At 42.2% G+C, this 23162-nt stretch overlaps 1 protein-coding gene across 1 annotated transcript in view; it reads right to left on the bottom strand.

Moving 5' to 3' along the window:
* Positions 1-1313: 1313 nt before the first annotated feature.
* LOC147748356 (maestro heat-like repeat-containing protein family member 1) overlaps positions 1314-23162 on the bottom strand; it is a 79842-nt gene continuing 57993 nt past the window's right edge. Inside the window, exons 14-17 of the mRNA XM_086936423.1 lie at positions 21459-21578; positions 20415-20513; positions 5432-5515; positions 1314-1397 (exon numbers count right to left, since the gene is read on the bottom strand). Coding sequence (XP_086792549.1) covers positions 1314-1397; positions 5432-5515; positions 20415-20513; positions 21459-21578 — 387 coding nt within the window. The remainder of the gene's footprint in view (positions 1398-5431; positions 5516-20414; positions 20514-21458; positions 21579-23162) is intronic.

The raw sequence follows: 23162 nt of genomic DNA, 5'->3' as shown, positions 1-23162 counted from the left end.
CTTTTGTGCTGATGCCTTCCTCTGTTTCTGTAGTTTTAGTCCTCTTTCACTTCCCATGGCTTGGTTTAGACCAAGGGATAAGCTCTTTTCTTTGTTTTTGTAGTTTTGGTCCTTTTCACTTTCCATAGCTTTGTTTGGACCATGGGATTTGCTCCTTTCTCCTTGCCCCTGTTAGGAGTCCTCTTTTACTTTCTCCTGTTGTAGATGGTTTACACTCTTTATATGCCCACTTTCGTTATCTATGAGTTGTTTTCCGCCATTTTGGGATCTATTTTCAATTATTTTTAGTCCCTGGTCGTACTAGACAGAAGGAACTGCACTATGCTTATGTATTTCGACTGAGTGTCTGTTGCGGCCGCCATCTTAAGGTCAGGCACGCCACTTCGTGGTTTCACCTCATCTACAGCGAAGCAACAATTCCTCGGTGATTCTCCAATGCATCATGTATCTTGAAGGCACATCATGGATCTTGTCTCTGGCCACTTCTGATGGATGCCTCTTGATATCGCCGCGATCCCTCACCTCTGCTCACTGCAGTCTCTCCTCTATTTCCATCATCGCCCTACGCCTCCGCGCTGAGCTGCGGACTTCATTCCGTTCCGGTTCCTACTTTGCAGCCTCTCCAGCCGCCTCGTGTCCACCGTTCCACGGTTCCAAGTTGGCGCGCTCTCCCGCCTCACTCCGTATCGCGAAGCTGGTCCGGCTCCACGTCGTTCCTCCGCTCCTCCGCACCTCGAACCCCCAACTCGGTAATCTCATCGCTGGACCTATGTCTCCGCATCAGTTGCTTCTTGCTGAGTTCCGGTAAGCCGCTTCGCCCCTGTGGCAGATTCCTGATCGTTTCAGTCGCCGCAGGGCTCTCACGCCTCAAGGGTCGCCGCTGGGCTCTCACGCCTGTTCACATTCCGAGAGTTTGCACAAGAGCATTTGCAATACAAACATGTTAAACAGTAAGATTTACATTACAAATAGTAAGCGATTTAAAATTCACCATGGCTGTACAGTGACTATTGAACAACTGCTTAATATTGCTCAAGTTATTATGAACTAACATGTCATGGATGATATTGGTGAATGATTTGATGTAGGAGCACCAGACCAGGGGAAAGTAGTACTTTGTTATTATTCGAAGTGATCCTCAGCCATACTCCTGAGATGCAGTTGTCGTCCTTCGCCAAATCACAAAAGTCAAATCTTCATGTTTCTCTATGGCTGGTGTAGCTTTACTGTTCAATGATTTCTAATGGTTCTCTGGATGTCCTCTGGTGGGATATTGTGTTTCAGCAATGAATGTTTATGAGAAAGGGAGATGGTTAGGGATCCTCAATACATTTGGTCAGTGGTATCAGTCGCAGTGGTCGAATCAAAGGCCAAAGAAATGGTAAGTAGGTTGAAACCTGAAAGTTGAATAGAACAAGGTCAGATAGGTCAAGTAGGCAATTGCCCATCCTCACAGTCCAGCAAGCAATGGAGGCACCAGGAGCTCATAAAATATATTTTGCTCTGTGTTCAACTTTGGCTTGCAAAGAATTTGAATAACGTTAACCAAGGTGATGGGGGAGTCAGCACTGAAGAGATTGTGACTCTTCAAACACGACAAGAGGTAAGGCAGTTTATAAAAATGTGCTGCCATACAATATTGTACTCCAGCAGGTGCCTCTTGCTTCTCCAGTGTCACACCCTGTTGTTTTGGAATCATACAGATTATTTTTAACAATGTGAAACAGGCCTGATAAATGTCAGTCCTAGGGGTCGATTACGATCTCGGTCGAAACGGAAGCTTTCCGACCGAGATGGTTGGTTTCACTATTGACCCCCTAAATACAATTTTGGTTGTCGGAAATGAAACTGGCCAGTCATTCCAGCTGGCTTCCAACAGGCTCAAGGAGCCCGTCGGCCTGTCGGAGTCTGGCCCGTAACTCATATGGATGCATTTTTATACTGTCCATATTATGATTAGGGTTCCCTGATTTCCGCTTTGTCTGATTTTTACAGATAAACACAGACAGAAAACACTGTCTCCCCTGTCTGTATTTATTTTTGAAAGTGGAAAAATACAGATAATTTAGCTTCTTTTGAGTGATTCATCATGCTGAGATTAATCACTTTCAGGTCAGTAGCTGTACATAATGACAGCAAGGGGAGCTACAAAACTCAATGATATGTCCTTAAATTACTGCATATCTCAACATGTATATGTGTTATTACACTATTTCTTTAATGTGGGTTTATTATGTTTATATTTTTTACTGTGTAATGTGCTAGAACCTGACAGGCATTTAAGTATGAGGCCACATTTATCTGTTAAATAAATTCAGAAATACACGAGTTATCACCTCATCTATTTAAACAACACAAATTAAATATGGATAAATACCAATCAGCTGGCCAAAAAATAAATATGGACAAATACAGACGGAAATGTTCAAATAATAAATACCATAAAACCATGAGACCTAATTATGATGCACGATTTCCGGGGCATACTTTCCATGCCGGCTACCGAGATGGAAAGCCTGTTGGAAAGCGTGTTTGGGGGCCTCTAGCTGGGCCCCTTCTGTTGCGGCCTCCGGTTGGGGTCCAATGGGGCACGTTGATCCCAGCACTGTGTGGCAGGCACCTTGAGGTGCCTGCCACAAGGTGCCGGGAGGAACACGGCCTCCCATTTCTCTATGGGAGCTTGTGCAACAGCTGATTTATAGCCACAACACATGCTCTCATCGGGAAATGTAAGTATGTGACCGCACCATGTGTGGTTGCATCATAATTAGGCGGACGGGACTGCCAACTAGAGGTCAGTCGGTCCATGTTTCCATGACAGTGTTGGGCGGACTCAAGGGGGCAGATAACGATGCTTACTCATGGCTCCCCCCTTTGCATCTGTACCACATTTGCAGAATTATTTTGCTCTTCTGTGCAATCACAAAGCATCCATAGAGGAATTACAGCCACGCTCTTGGTGGCTCTATTCTCACATGATGAATCTCTGAATTGGTAAAGTAGTTCTCTTCTAAAAGGTTTTACACCCAGTCTTCCCCAAAATAGAGGTGTTTCTTTTATGATGATGAGTGCTTTGGACAACCTATTCCGAAATCTCTCCTCCTCCAGCACCAATAGGATGTGATCGCTCAGTCTCGCTAGTTCCATTGTTGGTTACATATTTCCCTAGGCTCTTGAAAACCTATGTATTTCATTCCTTTTCAACCCTCATAACTGTAATGTAATTTAAAACAGTAACCAAAGGCCTTATATTATAAGTGGCTCTGGAATTATGAGACTAAGAAGGGCCGATTGTACTCTTGAACGTCTAGTACAAGAATATTGTGGCACAGTAATACTGTGGACAAAATATCGAGGGACAAAATATTAAAAGGTAAAAGCACAAAGGGACATATGCATTTGCCATTCTTAACTCCAAATAAATAAAGATATATGTATATGTATTTTGGTACACGTAAGTTGAATTAGGTACAGAAAATCGTTACAAACTTACCTTTTGATATTTTGTCTGTTGATTTTTTTATCAATGATATTAGTGTCCCACAATATTGTTATTCATGAGACACATAGGAAGGCCAAATTATGGAACACAATGCAAATTATGCAGCATAATGTAGTACATTCTGTGACAATACTATTTTGCTGTTTTATCAAATATTAATGTTGTTCTCGCAAAATGTTTTGCCTCTCTAGTACCAGTATAACACATGGGTGATAATTCAGGTGAGTAGTTAACGTTTGCCATAGAGCAACACCATGTGTAATATGATTCTTCTAAACTAGCAAAACATTTATTTGTAAAGGGAAACAGCCACTACAACGAAGCCGTTTCCACGAATGCACTAACCACGCATGCTTTACAACGCATGCTTTACAACGCATGCGTGGTTACCACTATAACCTTTACCACGCATTCCTTTACTACGAAATACGTAGTAAAGGAATGTGAGTTAAAGGTCGAAAAAAAGGGGGGGCTGGGGGGGTCTCCCCCCCAAAAAACGAGAGGGTTTGAAACAAAAAAAAGAAAACTTACCTAAAACACGCTCTTCTGTACCTCTGTCCTTCATGGAAAGAACCTCCCTAACAGACGTGATTACGTACGTGCGTCTATGTACTGCATCAGAAATAGAGAAAGGACCACTTAAAGAGTTAGAAGAAGGAGAATGCCGTCGAAAGAAAATGTAAGTATATTTTTTAATTATAATAATTTATTAGGTTAGGCATAATTAAAAAAAAAACATATATAGATTTGAACTAGATAATCAATCATGCAGTTGGTTTAACATGAAAATGCCAATATCATGCATAGTTAAACAAGGAAAAACGTTGTTAAACTATGAGTGGTAAAGACATTTTCGTGGTAAACCATATGCGTGGTAATGGCATTCCGTTGTAACGCATGCGTGGAAAAGGCATGCGTTGCAACGGAATGCGTTGTAAAATCATATAACTATTTGTAAAAAACTGTAAACTATGTAGCATAGGGTGGATTGTTTGGTAAGCATAGTAAACCCATTATTGTATGGAAGAAGTGCCTGGAGACCCTCAGGGGTGACAAGCAGCTCTCTACAAAACCACCCTACATTTACATTACATTCCAGTGACCCCCATCAATAAGTGATGGTTTGTTGTGTGATCCTTTTAGTCTGATAGTACTCACACTCTCACTCACATTGACAGAAAAAAGGATCAAAGCCTTACCTCACCCTACTTAGAAAGTATGAACTCGCACAACCTGAGAGTGCTTTTCATCATTTTGATCATGTCCTCAAGCTGGTAGATAGAGAGAATGGAAACAAGAAGGCTATTTAGACATGACAACATGTATAACAGTTGACTTATTTTTCTCAAAAAACGCAAATTGTGGGCATTGCCAGTAAATGGTTGACCCCAAGGAATAGGAGCTTTTTTCTCCATTGATTAAAGCCAAGGCCAGACAAATTCTTTGTCTGGTCTAGAAGTGAGGATAGAAAAAGCTAAATTTGCTCCTATTGTGAAAGGGAATTTTTAGCCCATAGATCCTTGCTCGCCCAAAAATTGGATCAACCCCAGTGTATTTTGTTTCGCAGAAGAGGTTAGTCTAGTAGTCAGAAGGGTGATTGTTTTAAATAATCTCTTTTTCCTTCAGGAGATAAATTCCACCTTTGTACATTTACACTGTGCACTAAAACCAGCTTTGAAGTTAAGAAATCAGCTCTAGCTCTCTAAGGGTACCAGTGGATGAGAGACGGATTGAGTTGCTACACCATTCACTCCTTGTTAATAACGTAAAGAATTCCTTGATTTCTGAGAATGGAGTATAGTTTCCATGGAAAGTTATTTGTGTGATATCATGTGGATGTACTTTGTTTGTGAAGATGGTATGGAAGAAACAGAATTTGAGAGAGAAGGCACATGAACATGATGGTATTGTATTTTAAAGAAAACTCACATGTTTCTCAGGTGAAAAGTTGGGGATGTGGAAGTCATCCCTGTATTCTGGTGGTGGTACTTCTTCAAGCAGATTGTCTGGATCCTGAAAATATAATAAAAAAGATCAGCATTACCAAGACCGTTGTAAACAAATGTAGACTGTCATGAGTCTTGAAGATGAAAATCATGAAAGGCTGCACACCTCAAGCAAATAAAAAACATATGTACAAGAAACAGCATACTATGTTCACTCCTATTTTGGCATTTCACATCCTTAGCACCTTGTACTCATCAGTCATCACCTAAAAGCAGAACATATGTGCGAGTGAAATATTGCTTTTGTGAGTAATGGATCAAAGATGCAGTAACAGTGAATAATAGTGATTTGGCAGTGTATACGTGTGCTGCTACCATAAGTGCTCACTCTGCTCTTTACCTAAGAAATCTTGTATGGCTCTTTCTAAACAATACAGTTTCTACCTTATCTGATAAATACCATCCTGGCTCCCAAAGGGCTCGCCTACCATTGACAGATCACTCACCTCCACTACATTGTAAAGAAATCAAGAAACAAATTACTGGGGGCGTGGCCAAGCAGCCTAAGATGGTAGCCGCATTTTGAGCGAGCTACATGCCAGCTCCTAGAACCTTGCTGAATCCGAACCTTAGGTGACCTATTTGCAGTTGCAGGCACCAGTGCAGTGGCCCTATAATCACCCCCTTTCACCCACCCTAACCTATCCAGGGAGCCCTGGATGAGAGAGCCAATTTCTGCAATCGACGGCCTGGGTGTGCATACGGCCTACCTGTAGATGGGCCTGCCAGAGGCAAACACCTCCTGTAGCTGTGAACCCACAGGGGCAAACCCTCTCTGCATCGACTCCTGGAGCGTGAGAGGGAGAGAAGACAGGCGCATGGCTGGGGTGTGGCACATTGATGCTTTCACTTCCAGGTGGTGGCCCGTAACAATGTAACAGGCACCTTAGAGTGGAGGAAATGGACTTGTCACCAGACGTGGCTAGGACTGAAACTGCAGCCTGGTTGAGCCAACTATGGGGCAAACTTTTCTTGGATGCAAACATCCATGTGGTGCCCGCTACACTTGTCCCCTTTGGCCAACCTAAGCCTATGTAGGGAGTCGGGGATGAGAGAAACTTATGAGGCAAACAACGACCTGCCGGGAGATGGACATTCCGCCAACAGACACACCTGGAGCTGCAATCTCACTGCAGCGACTTACCTCTACCTCTGCATTGACTCTTGACTCGCAAGGAAGAGGATACAGCCACATGGGAGGGGAGTGGTAGGGACCACCTTTCATTTTAAGCACCCCCATGGGCTTGTGACAGTCCAGCTGATTTGGTGGCCCAGAGTAGAAAAGAGGGGGTGGGCAACATGAGAGAAATTCCCCACAGAATACTTCAGAACCTGCATCATGGATTGTGAGCTATCCTCCTACTTCATTCTGGAAAGGGCGCACAGGGCACTGGCCCTAAGGCCACAGCTAGGGAGACCGCCTAGAGGCATTACCATCAGTATACTGTACCTTATGGACAGACTATATCCTGCGGCAGGCACAACAACGTCCATTGCACCAACTCTATGATTACGCTCTCCCCCGATTACGCAGGTAAAGTGCAGCCCCTTCTTACATCTTTCTTAGAGGTTAAGTGAAAAGTTAGGGCTAAGGACATTCAATATATGCTGATGTACCCTGCCAAACTGAAAGTAATGTATCAGTGGAGAACCATTTTGTTTAAGAGTCCGGAAGAGCTCTGGGACTGAGCGGCGGAGAGGAAATAACTGCCCATATCAACTAAGGAGCCAATGACAATTTGGGAGGCCGAAGGGGGTCAACCATCCCACTCTAGGAGGAAACTCAGCAGACTGATAGGAGGCCAACTGTGGTCACAACTGGAGGACAGACATAGGGCATCCTCCTCAGAGAGCTCTGGTGATCATGGGGGAGGGGACGCTACCAGTGGATGGTGAGATGTTATTCAGTGGTATAAAGTTTGGCCCCTTTCCTTCCTTTCTTCCATTTAGAGCTACAAGTTTATTCTCATTCACTGACAAAGAAGAGACACATTGCATCTGTAAAGAGGGGCTGTCTTGGGGCAAATCACTCCCTGCTACACAAGACTATGGTGATTACTTTATTTTGATAGAGTACTATGTTGTATTGTATGTTGTTCCTATTCAGGTTGCTTGTTTTGGATTGGTGTCAGTACAACGCGGATTTTTACAACGCATTCCGTTACAACGGAATTTTTACAACGCAGGATCCATTACATCGGATGCCATTACAACGCATGGCATTACATAGCAGATGCTATTACAACGCATGGCATTACATCGTAAGTATAGGTAAGTATACCTTTTTTTAAAAAGTGTTATTAAGTTAATTTAATTAATTTAATTTAATTAATTTAATTAAAATACATTTTAAAATAGCCATTAATTTAATTTTATAAAATAATATCTATTTAATAAATGTAATTTTAATAAAAAATGGTAATAATTTAATTTAATTAAAATAATGAAATTAATTTAATGTACATATTTTTATAATTGAAATTAAATTAAATTAATTGAAATAATTTATTTAATTCAATTAATTTAATTTAAAAATGTAATTAATGTAATAAAATTAATTTAATTTATTAAATATATTATAATTAATTTAAAAATGGTAAATATAATTTAATTATCCCTAAACACAAACCTACCCCTGAACCCTACAATACCCCTGTACCCCAAAACCCAAACCCTGCCCTAAAACCTAAAAACACCCCTGTACCCCAAAACCCAAAACCCTGCCCTAAAACCTAAAAACACCCCTGTACCCCAAAACCCAAAACCCTGCCCTAAAACCTAAAAACACCCCTGTACCCCAAAACCCTAAACCCTGCCCTAAAACCTAAAAACACCCCTGTACCCCAAAACCCAAAACCCTGCCCTAAAACCTAAAAACACCCCTGTACCCCAAAACCCAAACCCTGCCCTAAAACCTAAAAACACCCCTGTACCCCAAAACCCAAACCCTGCCCTAAAACCTAAAAACACCCCTGTACCCCAAAACCCAAACCCTGCCCTAAAACCTAAAAACACCCCTGTACCCCAAAACCCAAACCCTGCCCTAAAACCTAAAAACACCCCTGTACCCCAAAACCCAAACCCAGCCCTAAAACCTAAAAACACCCCTGTACCCCAAAACCCAAACCCTGCCCTAAAACCTAAAAACACCCCTGTACCCCAAAACCCAAAACCCTGCCCTAAAACCTAAAAACACCCCTGTACCCCAAAACCCAAAACCCTGCCCTAAAACCTAAAAACACCCCTATACCCCAAAACCCAAACCCTGCCCTATACCCCAAAACCCAAACCCTGCCCTAAAACCTAAAAATACCCAAACACCCCAAAACATATACCTCAGTACCCCAAAACATATACTCCTATACTCATACTTATTTAAAAAATTACTTAAATTAATATATTTAATTTATAATATTTAAAAACATAAATAAATATTTTTATTTATAATTAATAATAATTAAATCAATTATATAATATTAAATAAAATTAAAAAAAATTATATACTTACCAATACTTACGATGTAATGGTATGCGTTGTAATAGCATCTGCTATGTAATGCCATGCATTGTAATGGCATCCGATGTAATGGATCCTGCGTTGTAATAGCTGCGTTGTAACAGCATTACGACGTAAAAGTTGCGTTGTAAGTGTTACATACCCTTGTTTTTGGGGCGACAGATGCTTCCTCTTTAGAAGTGTTGATTAGCGGGTTGTTGGGGGAAAAGTTGGGTACTTTAGGGTTGAGTTAGGTCACAATACTACGTCTCATGTAAGACACATTGCACAGGCCCTAGTCAAACGGCTCTTTTTAGGCTCTATTTATTTACAGCACTATTAGAAAGTAGACATTGCACTTACTGCTTTTTGTGCGTGACAGCCCGTCTCTAATATACGTCTGGGGTGGGTGACAGCTACACTTTGTGCATTCAAGCAAGACCGCCACAACACATAAAGGATAGATGGATCTGAGTACCCATCTAAATATATCTGCATTCTGATGGCCTTGCTTGGGAGGGGTGGAAGGGAGGGTCTAACACGTCACTTGAATAGGCAATGTCCTGTCCTCACAAAAAGGACAGATTCTCCCTGATGGACAGGACTGAGTTGAAAGGAGAACCTATGCACTTCAGAGGGCTGCTTTGAAGTCACACCCTCACATCAAAGGTACTTTTGGGTATAAGTACTGGGTCTTTGACCCCCACCCTGAAAATTAGACACTTCTAGATCTTGAACTGAATCTATCAGAAGGACTGTTGTGTTGTAAGCTTGAAAGGCCTGCTTCTATCTTGCGTTGCCCTGCTGTCTGCTGCTCTCGGACTCTGCTGAAGGAGAGCTTGACTCTGCCTTACCGCCAAGTGATCTCCAGGTGCTTGTGGCTTGTCTCATGTTGCTTGAAACTCAGGGATATCAAAGTCCTTACCCCTGCTCCTGTGCCTGAACTTACTGGAAGTGGTCCGGTTAGAGGCTACACGCAGGTATCGAACGGGTGACAGGCGTTGCGGGCAGTGTGCCATTTTCGCCTCCCAAGACCTAGTGGATCTTTTATTTTTCAAACTATACAGGTTCCTCTGACTATGAGGTAATTATCCCACAACTTGTTGGTTTGTTCATTTTGCACCTTTTTTTACACTGATTTTTACCTTTCACGTCCTCTGGTCAGGGTGGGCCTTAGCGTGCCCATACCGCTGAGGTACACTCCCCATGGTCCTAACGAATGCCCAGTAAATCACACATCAAGGGCAGAAACATGTTGACCCTACTTTAAGTGGAAATAGACAAACAATTAACTTGGTAGTTTCCTAAATGCATAGCTTTTAATATGTCAGATTGGCCACAGAATAAAGTTTTCATGTGAGACACAATCTGGACATTTTTAAACCCTTTTCACATTTACATAATCTTCCCAACTAACCAGCTCCGCAGTAATCCTGGCGTTGTAGCACACCGGGGAGGAATTCGGCTTCTCCCGGTGGGCCCGATGATGAAGCATGTCACCAACCAGGGTGGTGAGTGAGGGCTTCCTATACAAATCTAATAAGACTTGCATACCCATCTTCTCTCCTTTTGTGCTTCTATGCATTTATTGATTTATACTCTTTCGTTGTTTGAAGCTTATTGGAAGTGGCCCAGATACTTGCAACATGGAATTTGGTGCATCTCCTGTCTGTGTGTAATAGAACCGGCGATCAACACTGTTGCTGGAGTTTAATTGCCACATCACATTTGAACCAGCACTTTTCCTCTAAAGATTAATGCATCGGACAGCGCATCTCCGCCACTGCAGCTTGGTGAGATCGAGGCATCCCCTCGACTGTGTGGCAGAATCTGGTGAGGCACATCACTCAACACCTCTCGACTCAAGCACCCATCTTCCGAACTGACACATCGCCATCACTACGTGGAACAGATCGACCCATCTCACTGTTTGTGACCAGGAAAGGTACTTTGATCACTTGGCCCTGCATGGGTCCTGTAGCTGGCCTGCCCTTCCACGCGGTCAGCCTGAACGTTGACTTTGACCCGGTCCAGCACGATGTAAAGTAACTTTTTTAATGCTACTTGCTTCTAAGCGCTTCACGCATGTATTCCTTTAACATTTAATATCTCAACATCTATACATTGGATTTTTGTCATTCTGGTCTTGTTTTGTTTATAATAGTGTTAGTATTTCTAAACCTGTATGGAGTCTTTTTGTGGGGTATTCTTTCTGTTGCTGTGTGTTGCCTCTTTATATAAGCCTCACTGCTCTGTGCCAAGCTACCAGAGGGTGAACACAGGTTATCTTTTAGTGTGGATCTAGCTTACCCTGACTAGGATTACTGCTTCTGCTTGGACCGGCTGCATTCTTTTGCCAACCAGACACCCAATTTCTAACACATGAGACCAATAGGAAAGCTGGGACAGGAATATGACCCGTTGACATGCAAAATTAAGGGAAATATGGTGGGATAGATCTCCCCCCGATCATGATGGAGTATAGAGCCAGTCAAGTCAAGAATAACTTTATTTCAGCTCAGAGAACCATGAAAAGATTTACAAATTAAAATGATTAAAATTCAATATATCTAATCAACAAGAGAGACACGGTCAGGACGTTACTCTTATACCCCTGGGATAATCATTTTCAACAACAAAAGAGCAACAATGAAAGCTGCATAACAGAGACAGACAAAAGGTATTAAATCCTCATATCCCAAATAATTAGTGCGAAATGGTGGTGGAAAAGACTATGACACAGAAAAGAACCCTCATCTACCAACAAAGTTGGCGATTGGTTTCATCATTGGGTTCTGTCCGGTCAGAGAAGGCATAGTGAATGTGCCTAAAGAAAAAAGTGCCAGTGAAGTTAAAAGGAAGCCAACAATTCCCTATACCAACGCTTTTTCCACACCCATACCTTCCAACATAGCCCATAATTTATCTCGGTTGACAGTGTCAAAAGCTACCAGATAGGTCCATGAAGGCCAGATGGATAGAACTCTTCAAGGACCTTCTGTGCTTATTAATGATTAAAGATGAATTAAGATATTGTTCAGTTGTACCCTGCCCTCTCCTAAAACCATATTGAGTATTGGACAGAATCCAATTTTCTGATGCCCAATCTTTCAAGCGTGCAAGGAGGACTCTGCCCAAAACCTTATCTGGGGCATCTATCAACTAAATGGGCCTTTGGCATGCCAGGTCACATTTTGCACCTTTCTTTAAAGATTGAGACCACTGTTGCTTCCTTCCATGATGAGGTTGTATAGCCCTCTTCAAAATGGTGGCATTGCCACAGCTGTTGTATGTTTTGCCACACTACCTCTAGAAAATCCTTGCCCATTGGTTTGAAACCCTACAGTTCAACATCAATAGCTACAAGTAGGGAGGACCGGTGACATGAATCTCTCATAAGCAGTGCATTCAATCCTTTGTGATGGCGGACTAGGGGCAGTAGACATCAGACTATAATACTGGGCAGCTCAGCTCAGCTCAGCTGCTGGCGGTTAATGACTGGATCTTTGGGGACCGGGGGTACCCAGCCACGAAACGTAAGCAGACTCCCTTTACCGGATAAGCACCAGGGTTAGGCTGTATGGGGAGTTTTTCCTGCCCACTATTCCAGCCATTTTAGCCGTTCCAGCCATTCCATTGATTAACTGGAGGTTGCCTACTAGGAATAAGCTGTTGTGCTTTGGTACATGCCCAACGGAAACGGTAGGGCTGCAGGGCACTGAGATAAATTTGGGATCTGTAAATAGGGAAACATCTGGCAGACATACCATATGATGTTCTACGACCAACTTGAAGCTAAAGAGGATTTACAGAGATCCCAGTTGTTTATTTACCTACTGTGCGGACATGCACTGGTTAGGCACACGGTCCACATAACAGCTCTCACAAGAGTACAGTCCATTAGAAATCTGACTCATGATGTTAGCTATTGGTAGGAAAGGCAGATCTTGCTTATGCAGAATTCTGGTGCTAAATGTCCCAGACCGGCTAAACAAATTGCAGGAAAGATATGAGTCAGACCTGCAGCCCTTGGATGATGACAAATGGATTAAGGTAAACAATGGCAGCCGAAAATGGGTAATATTGCCTCACCTGAGATTAGACCAGGTTAAAGAATATATTAAACCCCTGAGAGGACATGAAAGATGGGGAGGGACAGCTGCCCTGAATATTTTCGTTATGGTGGACAGGCCAGAAGCTCCTTCATGCATGTGGTATGGAAATGCCAGGTGATTCAGGTGTATTGGATCCTGCTATACCCTAACCTACAAAGGGTATGCCGATTTCTGATAGAACACAATCCCACGTTGGCTATCATGGAAGTATTTCTGGGATGGGATGGGTAAGGGGACAAAAACTGATGATTGGGATCGGTTGTGTTTTTGCTAAACATCACAAAGCAGGCCATTGGAGATGCAGGCCCCCCACAATCTCAAAGTAGCCAAGAGGGATGGTATAACTGCTCTTTAGCTGCGGAAGCAGTGTACAGATCCAGAGGGTAACCGCAAAAGTATGATAGAATCTGGGGACAGTGGAAAGTACAGCACAAAACACCCAGAGCTGGCCACCCATAGGAAGTTCTTGGTGGAATGTGCACAGTTGCCAATGGCACATATCCATCTATAGTGAACCGGATTGGTAGCAGCAGGCTTAACTGACGTCTACTTCATGGTATTCCAGAACTAAATGGGATGTTGTACAAGGGGGGGCATGGGATGGAGTGATATGCAGTGATACAGTAGTGTGATCTTAAATGTGTTGAAAACTCAATAAAAAGAATTTCCAAAAAATAAAGAAATTACTATCCAGCTACAGGCAAACTCAACAAGAATGTCCTCTTGAGCAATAACTGATCTAGAACCAGTGTGAAATTGCAGCAATGAAACTCAACCAATCTGTTCACTTCGCTGTCAACGCTGACCCTGCAGTTGTGCCAGCTGGATTTTCCCCCAACTTTTAATATTATTGACTGAAGTCCTACAACCTATCATGGGATTGTCAGGCTGTCAGTCCCTCAATACGGTGAGCTGTATGGCTACCAGGTAAGTGGAGTACATGCTTCCACTGCCCAGCCCAAATAGAGTTCATTATTTGATGGGCTGGCCCATCTATCAACACTCCAATATTTCTGAAGTTCAGATTATACAAATATCTATGCAAACATACATGCAATACCAGTGTAAAGTGTTAGAGTAACTAGCTAGAGCTGGGACTGCTGTTGTGACTGACATATTCTAAGACACCTTTCTTCCCCCTTTTTTGGTGCTGTTGCATTTCTCTAAACTATTCATCTAATCTGAGCCTTTCATTGTCTTGCTTTTGTGAGCCACTGATCATCTTAATCACCATTGTCATACCCCCAGCCATTGAGCAGAGACCTTCACATATATTAGCTTGCATGATTTTACAATAGGTCTCGAATTGCATGGGTTAGAGCTATAGACAAAAATGACAATGTCTTTTACTTATGTTTTTTGGTTTGGAGTGTAGTGGATGTATGTGGTGTTTAGTGGAATTATGTTGGTTGTATTCAAGTTGTTAGTTTTGAAATTGTGTGGGGTGGAAGTGTGTGGTGTATTTGTGTAGTGGAACTGAGGTGCATTGTGAATAGATAGGGGTTAGAGCTGCACAAAATAGATAGAAATGGATGATAGAGAGGGATAGGTAGTTTGTGCAGGAAATGGTGATTGAATGTGAGATAGAAGAGTAGAAAGAGTATGTGAGAAAGAAGGGGAGAGCAGGCCACATATGCATAAAAGGGAGCACATGTGTATGCGGAAAACACCTGAAGAATAAGAGGAGAGTGTGGGTTTGAGAGACAGAAATTTGAGATAGAGGAGCAGAAAGTGTATATGAGAAAGAAGGGGAGAGGAGGCCATAGATGCATAAAGTGGGGGCACATATGTATACAGGAAAGTAAAACACTTAACAAATAAGAGGAGAGTGTGGGTTTGAGTGACAGAAATTTGTGAAAAGGCATGGTATGGAAACTGTGCTTGAGAACTCAAGTGAACCGTATGAGAGAGGTGGGAAGAGTGCATGATAGAGCGAGAGAGAGCAGTGAGAGAGAGTAAGAGAGAGAGAGATAGAGGTACAAGTGGAAGGGGCACCAATAATAGGGGGAGAGGCGAGAGGTGGACCAGTGAAGAGCGTGAGGAGGTACAGGAAGGTAGCGGATGTGAGCAGGCAGTATAGAGAGAAGACAGGGAGCGTGAGGGAGGGATGGGAGAGACCAGTGGTATTATAAGATGAGAGGGGGTACTGGGAGTTTGAGGGAGAGATGAGAGAGGCAGTGGGTGTGTAGGGAAGTGATGACAGGGTTGATGATAGTGCAAGGGAGTGAGTGATGTGTTAGATTGGAATTGTTTGTTGTGGAATTGTATGGCATGGTGTGAAGCTGTGTAGAGGAAATATGTGGCATGGTGTGCTCTGGAATATGTGGATATAACTGAAGAGTGATGATGGTGGCAGCAAATGGGAAGCCTATGGGCAGGCTAAAGCCCATCCAGTAGATGCAGCATGTCTCGGTTTGAGACAGCCCATATGCTCCGTCTAGAGCTGAGGCCTAAAAAACATGACTTTATCCAGCTGCGTGGTTTACCATCAGAGAGATACCAAATAGCGCTGCAATGCTTTGCCTGTACAAGGGCATATGTGTTCTCTTCCGTGTTCTCAGAGTGAGACAGAGAGCAAGATTGAATGAGCAAGCAGACATTGTAGTTTATGAATTGGTGGTAGCAGCATTCCCGACAAACAAAATGGCTGTGTGTTTTGACCACGGTGTGGGGGCAGTTGACAGATTTGTAGATGCAGAAAATATGGGTGTCACTAAATGTTCAATATGTCATCCTGCCCTTGGAAGAATGCCCACGAAGGTAATCATAGAAAAATCACATGTACATGCAATTACGGTATAATCAATATAATAACAGAAACATATGTAACAGGTTTCATTGGATCAGATAATGAGTGTAAAATGACTTTGACAGTTACCAAACTGTTTATTGTATAGTACCTTACAGTTTGCCACTCATTTCCATACACATACTAACCATATGACCTACATTTACTTTCTGAGAAAAATAGGCAATGTTCATGTTTTATTGACCAGGCAGTGCACGGAGTGGGAGGCCACTTCAGTGCAGGCTACACTTTGCAGGAAAAGGCCCTACCTGCAGAGCCCAGGTGGGCGGTGGAAAGGGACAATTAAATGCTCACACTTTCAATTCCACTGCAGTGTGAGGGGTGCAAGGCCAGAGGAGTTAGAATCATAGAATAATGAACAAGACTAGCCTCAAAAGAATTGAAACAAAGATTCCAGCAATTTGCGGCAGCCCCGGCTGCCAGGGCGTGTTATACACATTTCCAACATGATACGACTAATGCTGAATTACCATAAACATAAAAATCTACCACAGTTGGCAGCTCATCATGCTCAGAAAGAAAAAAAATAATTTAGCAAGTTACTGTTGGTAGCATGCTTCATTAATTAAACTCTGGCCTACGACGAAAGGCCTATGCAGGGCTTCAAGTGGTATGAAAAAACTGGTGGGTCCCTCAAAGGGGCGTGGCAAGAAGATTACGGATGTGGCTTAAAACATGTAAGCTAAAAATATGTGCTTCTGTATAGTGTGCCTCCCCACTAGTATTTTGGAGCTGCTGTCATTGCACCCAGATATATAATACAGCAAGTTACATGGCTGATACAACAAGCCCAGGTTGTCAGCTTTGTCAATATTGGCTATATCTGACGGGGAACATTTCCATGCCCTTTTCAAATAATTTGTTTCCTTTTAAGTCTTTTCTCTCTCAATGGGGGCTGGTTATCAAAGGGAGGATTTGAAAAGGTTAGTTTAAATAGGCCATCTTCTGTTTTTCCTGGGTTTAATGCAGGATATCCAAGTAAAGCCCTTGCCTTTCTCTCCAAACTTTTTTTCCTGCACAACTTATTTTAAACAACCTTGGTGTTTAACAAAATATATGCTTCAATACCTCGATTACACACTCAAAGCATTTCTTCCTGTAGAACAGTTGTCATGTAAAAATATATGGTTTACATGTAAAGCCCTTTAGTGCCCTAGGGCCAAGTTTACACTATTTAAACTGCCAGAAAAAAAAGAAAGAAAAAAGCATTACATGACCTTGGTGTGGCCTGACAAGTCATATGTCCTTTTGTGCAACAACAGCATGTAAGCATAATCGTTGCCTTAATTGCAGAAGTATACAAGCACATGAAGGGCAGAAACCTTCCCTAGTAGAGGACAATGACAGTTAATGTCATTTGTAGTGAACACTGTAATAATGTACTCTGCATTATATTGCTGTTCTGCAGAGTATGTTGCAATGGTAAAAGACCCATGCTTCCCTGTAGCAAGGAACTTCCCCTAAGCAGCGGGATCAGAGCAGACATGACAGCAAAAAAGAGGAATCAGACAAAACGGAGGTGTCTGCCTGGAGGGTGCGGGCAAAAATGGAGACCCCGTTAAGGACCCGTCCCAGCACTTGCTTTTTAGAACTGCTGGTGCACCAGCAAGACCCAGCCCACTTAAAGCCCTCAGCCTATGTGATATCTATTTGTGCCTGGGTTGTTAAAAAGATTATCTGCAAGACGTGAGGCAATGCTATGAAACTACAAAAATGCAGTTATATGAGCTATAAATGAAAACATACATTATTATTATTACTGTGTTCAGGCTGTTAAACATGAACATGTGCGCAAAGTCAGAAGGAGGAGAGCAGAAAGAAAGTATACGAGTAAACTGAATCTTTCTGCTGGGTGAGAACGAAACCTGCAGAGAAGACTGCAGCCCTATGCAGCGTGTACCCCATGTTTTCACATCTTGCTTGGTCCCATCTATGATCTTACTGCCAGGTCCTACAGGCAGGCTTGCTTCCAATGTGATCTGACTGAGTGCTCCTATTTGATTTTCACAACTTAGAAGCGGTGTTTTAGCCAACACAGCATTGGGCATTGTCAGAATTATGCTCTCACTACAGAAAAACAGCTTTTTACACGACAGGCATTGTGCTGTTGAAATTCCAATTTCTTTGCGATACCCCTTAGATCAATGAAGCAGCGGCCATAAAGGGGCACCTGCTGAACAACGGAAACACCACAAACGGAAAACAAACCTGAGCCAATAATGTGTTGAGATAAAAGCACAAGATAACAATAAAAAAGAAGCATTTCCAAGATCAACAAGAGAGTGCGTCTGTACCCACCGTGCACAGTAGTTCTAACCAATGGAAAAAGTATTCCCAAAATGAGTACCTAAAATGGCCACTGTGTTAACACATAAGTAATTGGCTGGTGCTTTCAGGGGGGTTCAATACAGGAAGAGGCATGATGTATTCATGCCACGGACGAATGGAGTGACGATTGGGGCAGCTAAAGGGAAGCCTATGGGCAGGCTGGTTAGAGCAGTGCACATGCGCTGTCTAGAGCAAACACCTATGAAGTAACCACTTTTGTAAGTTAAGAGCTTTGCCAGAAAGCGGATCTTTAACCTGTCGGAAAAAGTAATTTCATCCATCTAGTGACGCTTCATGCAGCTTCTGGGCACTGCTAAACTTCAAACGAAAACCTAAATTTCAGATATCGATCCATCACACTTAATATCATTTATAAACTTATACAGCTTATTTTTATTTCATTTAAAGGGTGCAGCTCATAGGTTTCATGCCTTAACAAACACATTTTTTGTCATAGATTTTGGCGCATTCATTGGAGTGCAGCTTCCACTTGCCCTGGTACGCAATGTACTGTGAAATAAGTGAGGGATGTGTAATGGCTGTTGGTTATGATAAAGTTTAAACACAATTCTTTTTCTGTGCTAGACAATTGTGGTGGCGCAGGCAACATAAATTATTCACTCAAAGTTGAATTATGGTGTCAAAGAACTTTTGGGCAGCACTACCTCATGCACCTGTCTGCTCAAAAGACACTTGTCCCCTGCCGGTAGTATTTAGGTTAAAATTTAGAAATTAAATATTGAGAAAAAAAAAAGAAAAGTGAGAAACTGATATTTCAAATGTTAATGCTGTATAAGTATCTGAAAATGAATTTATAGGATTTTATTCTTGTTGTAAGGTACACAAATCCAAACTCCTATGCCTAACCATAATGCTATCACTCTCACTTGCCCATTACTATTATGTACTATAACCGAAACCCAAACCCCCTAACACTAGGAGGATAATACACCCACCACTTTTCAAAGACCTTAACCTAGTTAATTCCAGCAAAGTATGCTGAACAAAATTCTTTACCCTAACCCTGTATCATGCCCATACTTCATCTCTAGCCATAAAGTTATCCCTAAGACTAACATTAAACAAGAACTGTTCCGTAACTGGCACAATATACGCAACCTGAAGTCAATCTCTATCCTTAATGCTTACATTAACTCTACACCTAACTTTAATGTGTACCATTACCCTTACCCTAACTCTTATTTACACATACACACACACACACACAACCTCAAAGGCGGCAGGAAGGCCACAAAGAAAATGCCCTTCAAAACCAATGATCCAGTGAATATTGCCTTACCCGGCTGCCTAAATCAACCCTGGCCTCAGTGTCACCCAGCCCCCAAATACAATGATCCTCCCTGGCCTTGTCCTAGAAATAGGGGATATGTGTGGTTCTCTGCCCCTACAACGCTATCACACTGCCTTACCCATGTGTCAGGGTGGGTTGTTCGCATTGTCCTCATGAAGGCCCATCCTCAGACAGGAGAGGTAGTCCTGTAACACAACACACCAGTGCTGGTGCCGGTTGCCTCCTGGCCCGGGCCAGTCACCATTTCAGTAGGAGTTTAGAACACAGTAAGCTGTGTGCTATAGAATATGGACTCAGCCGTATACCTTTCCTCAATGTAACTGTATTCTGTAGATACAGAGCCCAGCCTTTACCCAGGCCTGTTGTTTGATATCGAGTACCAATCCCCCTTGAGTCCAGGGCCTGGTCTTAGACCCGGTCTTGTACTGAACACACACATTCCTAAATGTAAGTTGTTTTGGAGGGTGGCATTTCCGTTGGTGCTCTATTACTTCTGAAGTCATGAGTAAATCAAAGGAGAAAGTAAAGGTTGAATGACTTGTTTTTATGGTAAATTTAAGAGATTGTTGAATTTGGTATCATAAGCCCCTTCAAAATAAATTTTCTAAACAAATTTCTACATTTCTTCAACAAATGTTATATACGCATGAGGAATGGAAGCTGCACTGGCCATTTATTTGATACAGTTTTGTTTTCGGAATTGTAGACTGCCTACGTCTTTAGACATATTTTAGCTTTTCTTTCTCGTAAACTTTTCTCTAATTGTAAAATACATTTAATAAATGTGAACCGCCGCTGCTGAGGAAAGTTTGAAATATGATACAGAAAGAGATGCATGGTTCTTACCAGCTCAAAATCAGAAAGACAACCCTTGTACGCTTCAAGTACCTGCCGGCATGCGAAAGGATGAACCTTGGCACATGTTTGGAAACCAATTACTATGCCCTGCAAATAGGGAAAGACAACTCACAGCCTCAGCGAGACAATAGACATTAACCAAACACAGACATTTAGTACAAGAGATTTCATATTAGAAAGAAAGGTTAAAGCTGGTTCTTGATTTCACATTCAGTGTTTACAGCTGGTATTGGTGAATGATTGTCAACTAGTAAAGCAAATATAGTCAGCGGCCTGAAAGCATTATTTAAGGATACCTTTATACAGCTATGCTGGAGGGCCATTACCATGCTACTTAAAAAGCATCTTTGGACAATAAGATGAGAGTTTTGTCACTATTTGTATTCTGTCACTTTGTTCTCTCTGGTGTTTCACATAAAGGAACTGCAAGGACAGTTCAATACACAAGCCTTCTTTACAACAAAGGAGTGCGATTTCTTTAGAAGTGGTGCTTATCCTTTCTTCCTCATGTCTACTGTTGTCTATTTTGAAGGCCTTTCTGAGAGAGTCATTTCAAAGCCATCACATAGCTTTATGTCTTTCACCGCTTTATCTGCTACATTGATTAAACTTGATTTATCTTGTTCAAACACTGGCTTCTATCAAGAAAGATCACCTAAAGGGGCTCCTAACTATACCTGATGAAATGCATTATTAGTCACCTGAAAAAAGGAGCTCTACATTCAGTTTCTGCTAACTTAGTCCACATCTACTCTGTAGAGGGGTTTCACTCTACTATAATTTGCCTATGCACAGAGTACAAAATCACACTTTTGGGTGAGAGGAAGTACTGAGTGAGGAATGTTTCACCGGTCATCAATAATTTACCATCAAGCTCTATGAATGAAGTTACAAATCTACACAATGTACATCCAGATGCTCCACAGCCCCATATGACTACCTTCTCAACTTGTTTTTGTTGTGGTCGTACAGGGTGAAATACCCTAGGGAAATAAATCTGTGATAATTGTAAGAAATGCACTTGATACTTACTGCATGGTAAGGCGTAGCGATGAACCTAGTAGATTCGAACATGCTTCGAAGGAAGTGTAAGATCAGTGCAGTATCATCACAGCTGGCCATGCACTTACCAAGGCATTGGAAAATAAAACCCTAATATGGGAGTGAATTAAAGACAGTCTGAGTTAAGAATATACAGCATCTCCTGCTCACTCTATGAAAGTCTTACTTATATTGGAGTATTCATCTTTGATTCACTCTACACACATATCTGTCTCCCACTTTCAAATAGCACTTAATAAGTTGAGTGAAATGTTTGTTTTCTTACGTATAGTATAGTTATATTTTCTGGACATTGTAGAGATTTGTATATGGCCCTGAATATGACTCAAAACAAGGAAGTGAGGGGTAATGTGAGCCAATGAAGGTCCAGTACCTAGGCTCTGAAAGTGCCAATGCAGAAACCAGTGGAAATACTGCTCCTTTCAGAAAGCAAAGTAGAAAGAAAGGCGGACAAAGAAAGGGGAATCCTAAGGATTTTTCTTGGTGCCTTCACAAATCCATGAGCATGTCTCATCATCAAGGGTGTTCTTCATAGGGCTGGCAATGCAATGCCCTATGGGCCCCACGAAGGGTCGCTTTTGGCGAGATCTTTTTATTTTTGCCATCTGATGAAAGTGCCAGTGTGAGGGCGTTTTGAATGTGTGAGGTTGAGTGAATGTGTATAGTGAAATGAAGAGAGACTAAAAAGAGGTATTCAGCTGGACTTTAAACTGATGGTTTCCTTGGCAGGTTTAAAAAAAACATAATTTGGTACGGGCGACTACAGGGAGGTAATGTATCCAAGTAGCCTAAATCTGTGAATGTGATCAGGTCAACGTGTTTCTTGCCTGTTGGCCCAAAAAGTATCTGTACCACTTCTTCAGGACCTAAAAAAGGGAGAGCTAACCCTACCCCACATCTAAGATGTGATATAAAGTGTAGGTAATCCCCTAAAAGAAAATACCTTTGTTCAAAAAATGAGAAAATGAAGAAAACACACAGTAAACAAATGTTTTGCATGTATGGGCCAATGTGTCCCCAGGATCGCTTTTCCGGGACACTGTATGTGCATGCTATTGTTATGTCTGATCAGTCGGCACAATGTGAAGGAAGTAAAAAACACACTAGTACATGCAATATAACAGAACAGGCAAGTGGACATACAGGTAACAGACAACATAAAACCAATCTGTGTTGATGTTACACAGTGTATCACAAGTTGTCCTCAGGAGTGAGTGAAGGGTCTTACCCTTTGGATCAGTGACCCATAGGTCAAAAGCAGAGTGTAGCACTCAGCTGCTAACTGTGGAAAGAACAATGATAGTCAACATAAAGAAACAGCAAGTCAAGGGGACCCAAATTGCCTTGGGGTGAGAAAAAAAAGAAAAACAGAGAGTTTTCAAGAGATGCAACCATACTCATGTGGTTTCTGTACAGAGAGCGCAGGAGACCTACCATCCTCTGTTCATCTGGATTGAGACTGAGCAGGGGAGAAGACCCGTCTTTTAAGGTGCAGGTAATTGTAGTGATTGTCCTTGGGTGGGGTGCATGCGACCGTGAGAAGGAGTGATGAGGCACTGGGCCCCTTGAGATTCCAGAGCCATGATTCGCTTTTAAGTGTACCCAGAAACTGAAGGACCTCCTGGTGAACACCAGACCTCTTATTCAACAGTCCCACATGCCGAACACCTTGTG

This window comes from Lissotriton vulgaris, chromosome 1_1 (assembly GCF_964263255.1).
Source record: "Lissotriton vulgaris chromosome 1_1, aLisVul1.2, whole genome shotgun sequence".
In the NCBI taxonomy this organism is placed as follows: domain Eukaryota; kingdom Metazoa; phylum Chordata; class Amphibia; order Caudata; family Salamandridae; genus Lissotriton; species Lissotriton vulgaris.
Note: the sequence above shows the minus strand (reverse complement) of the source record. Positions and strands in the feature narration are given on the sequence as shown.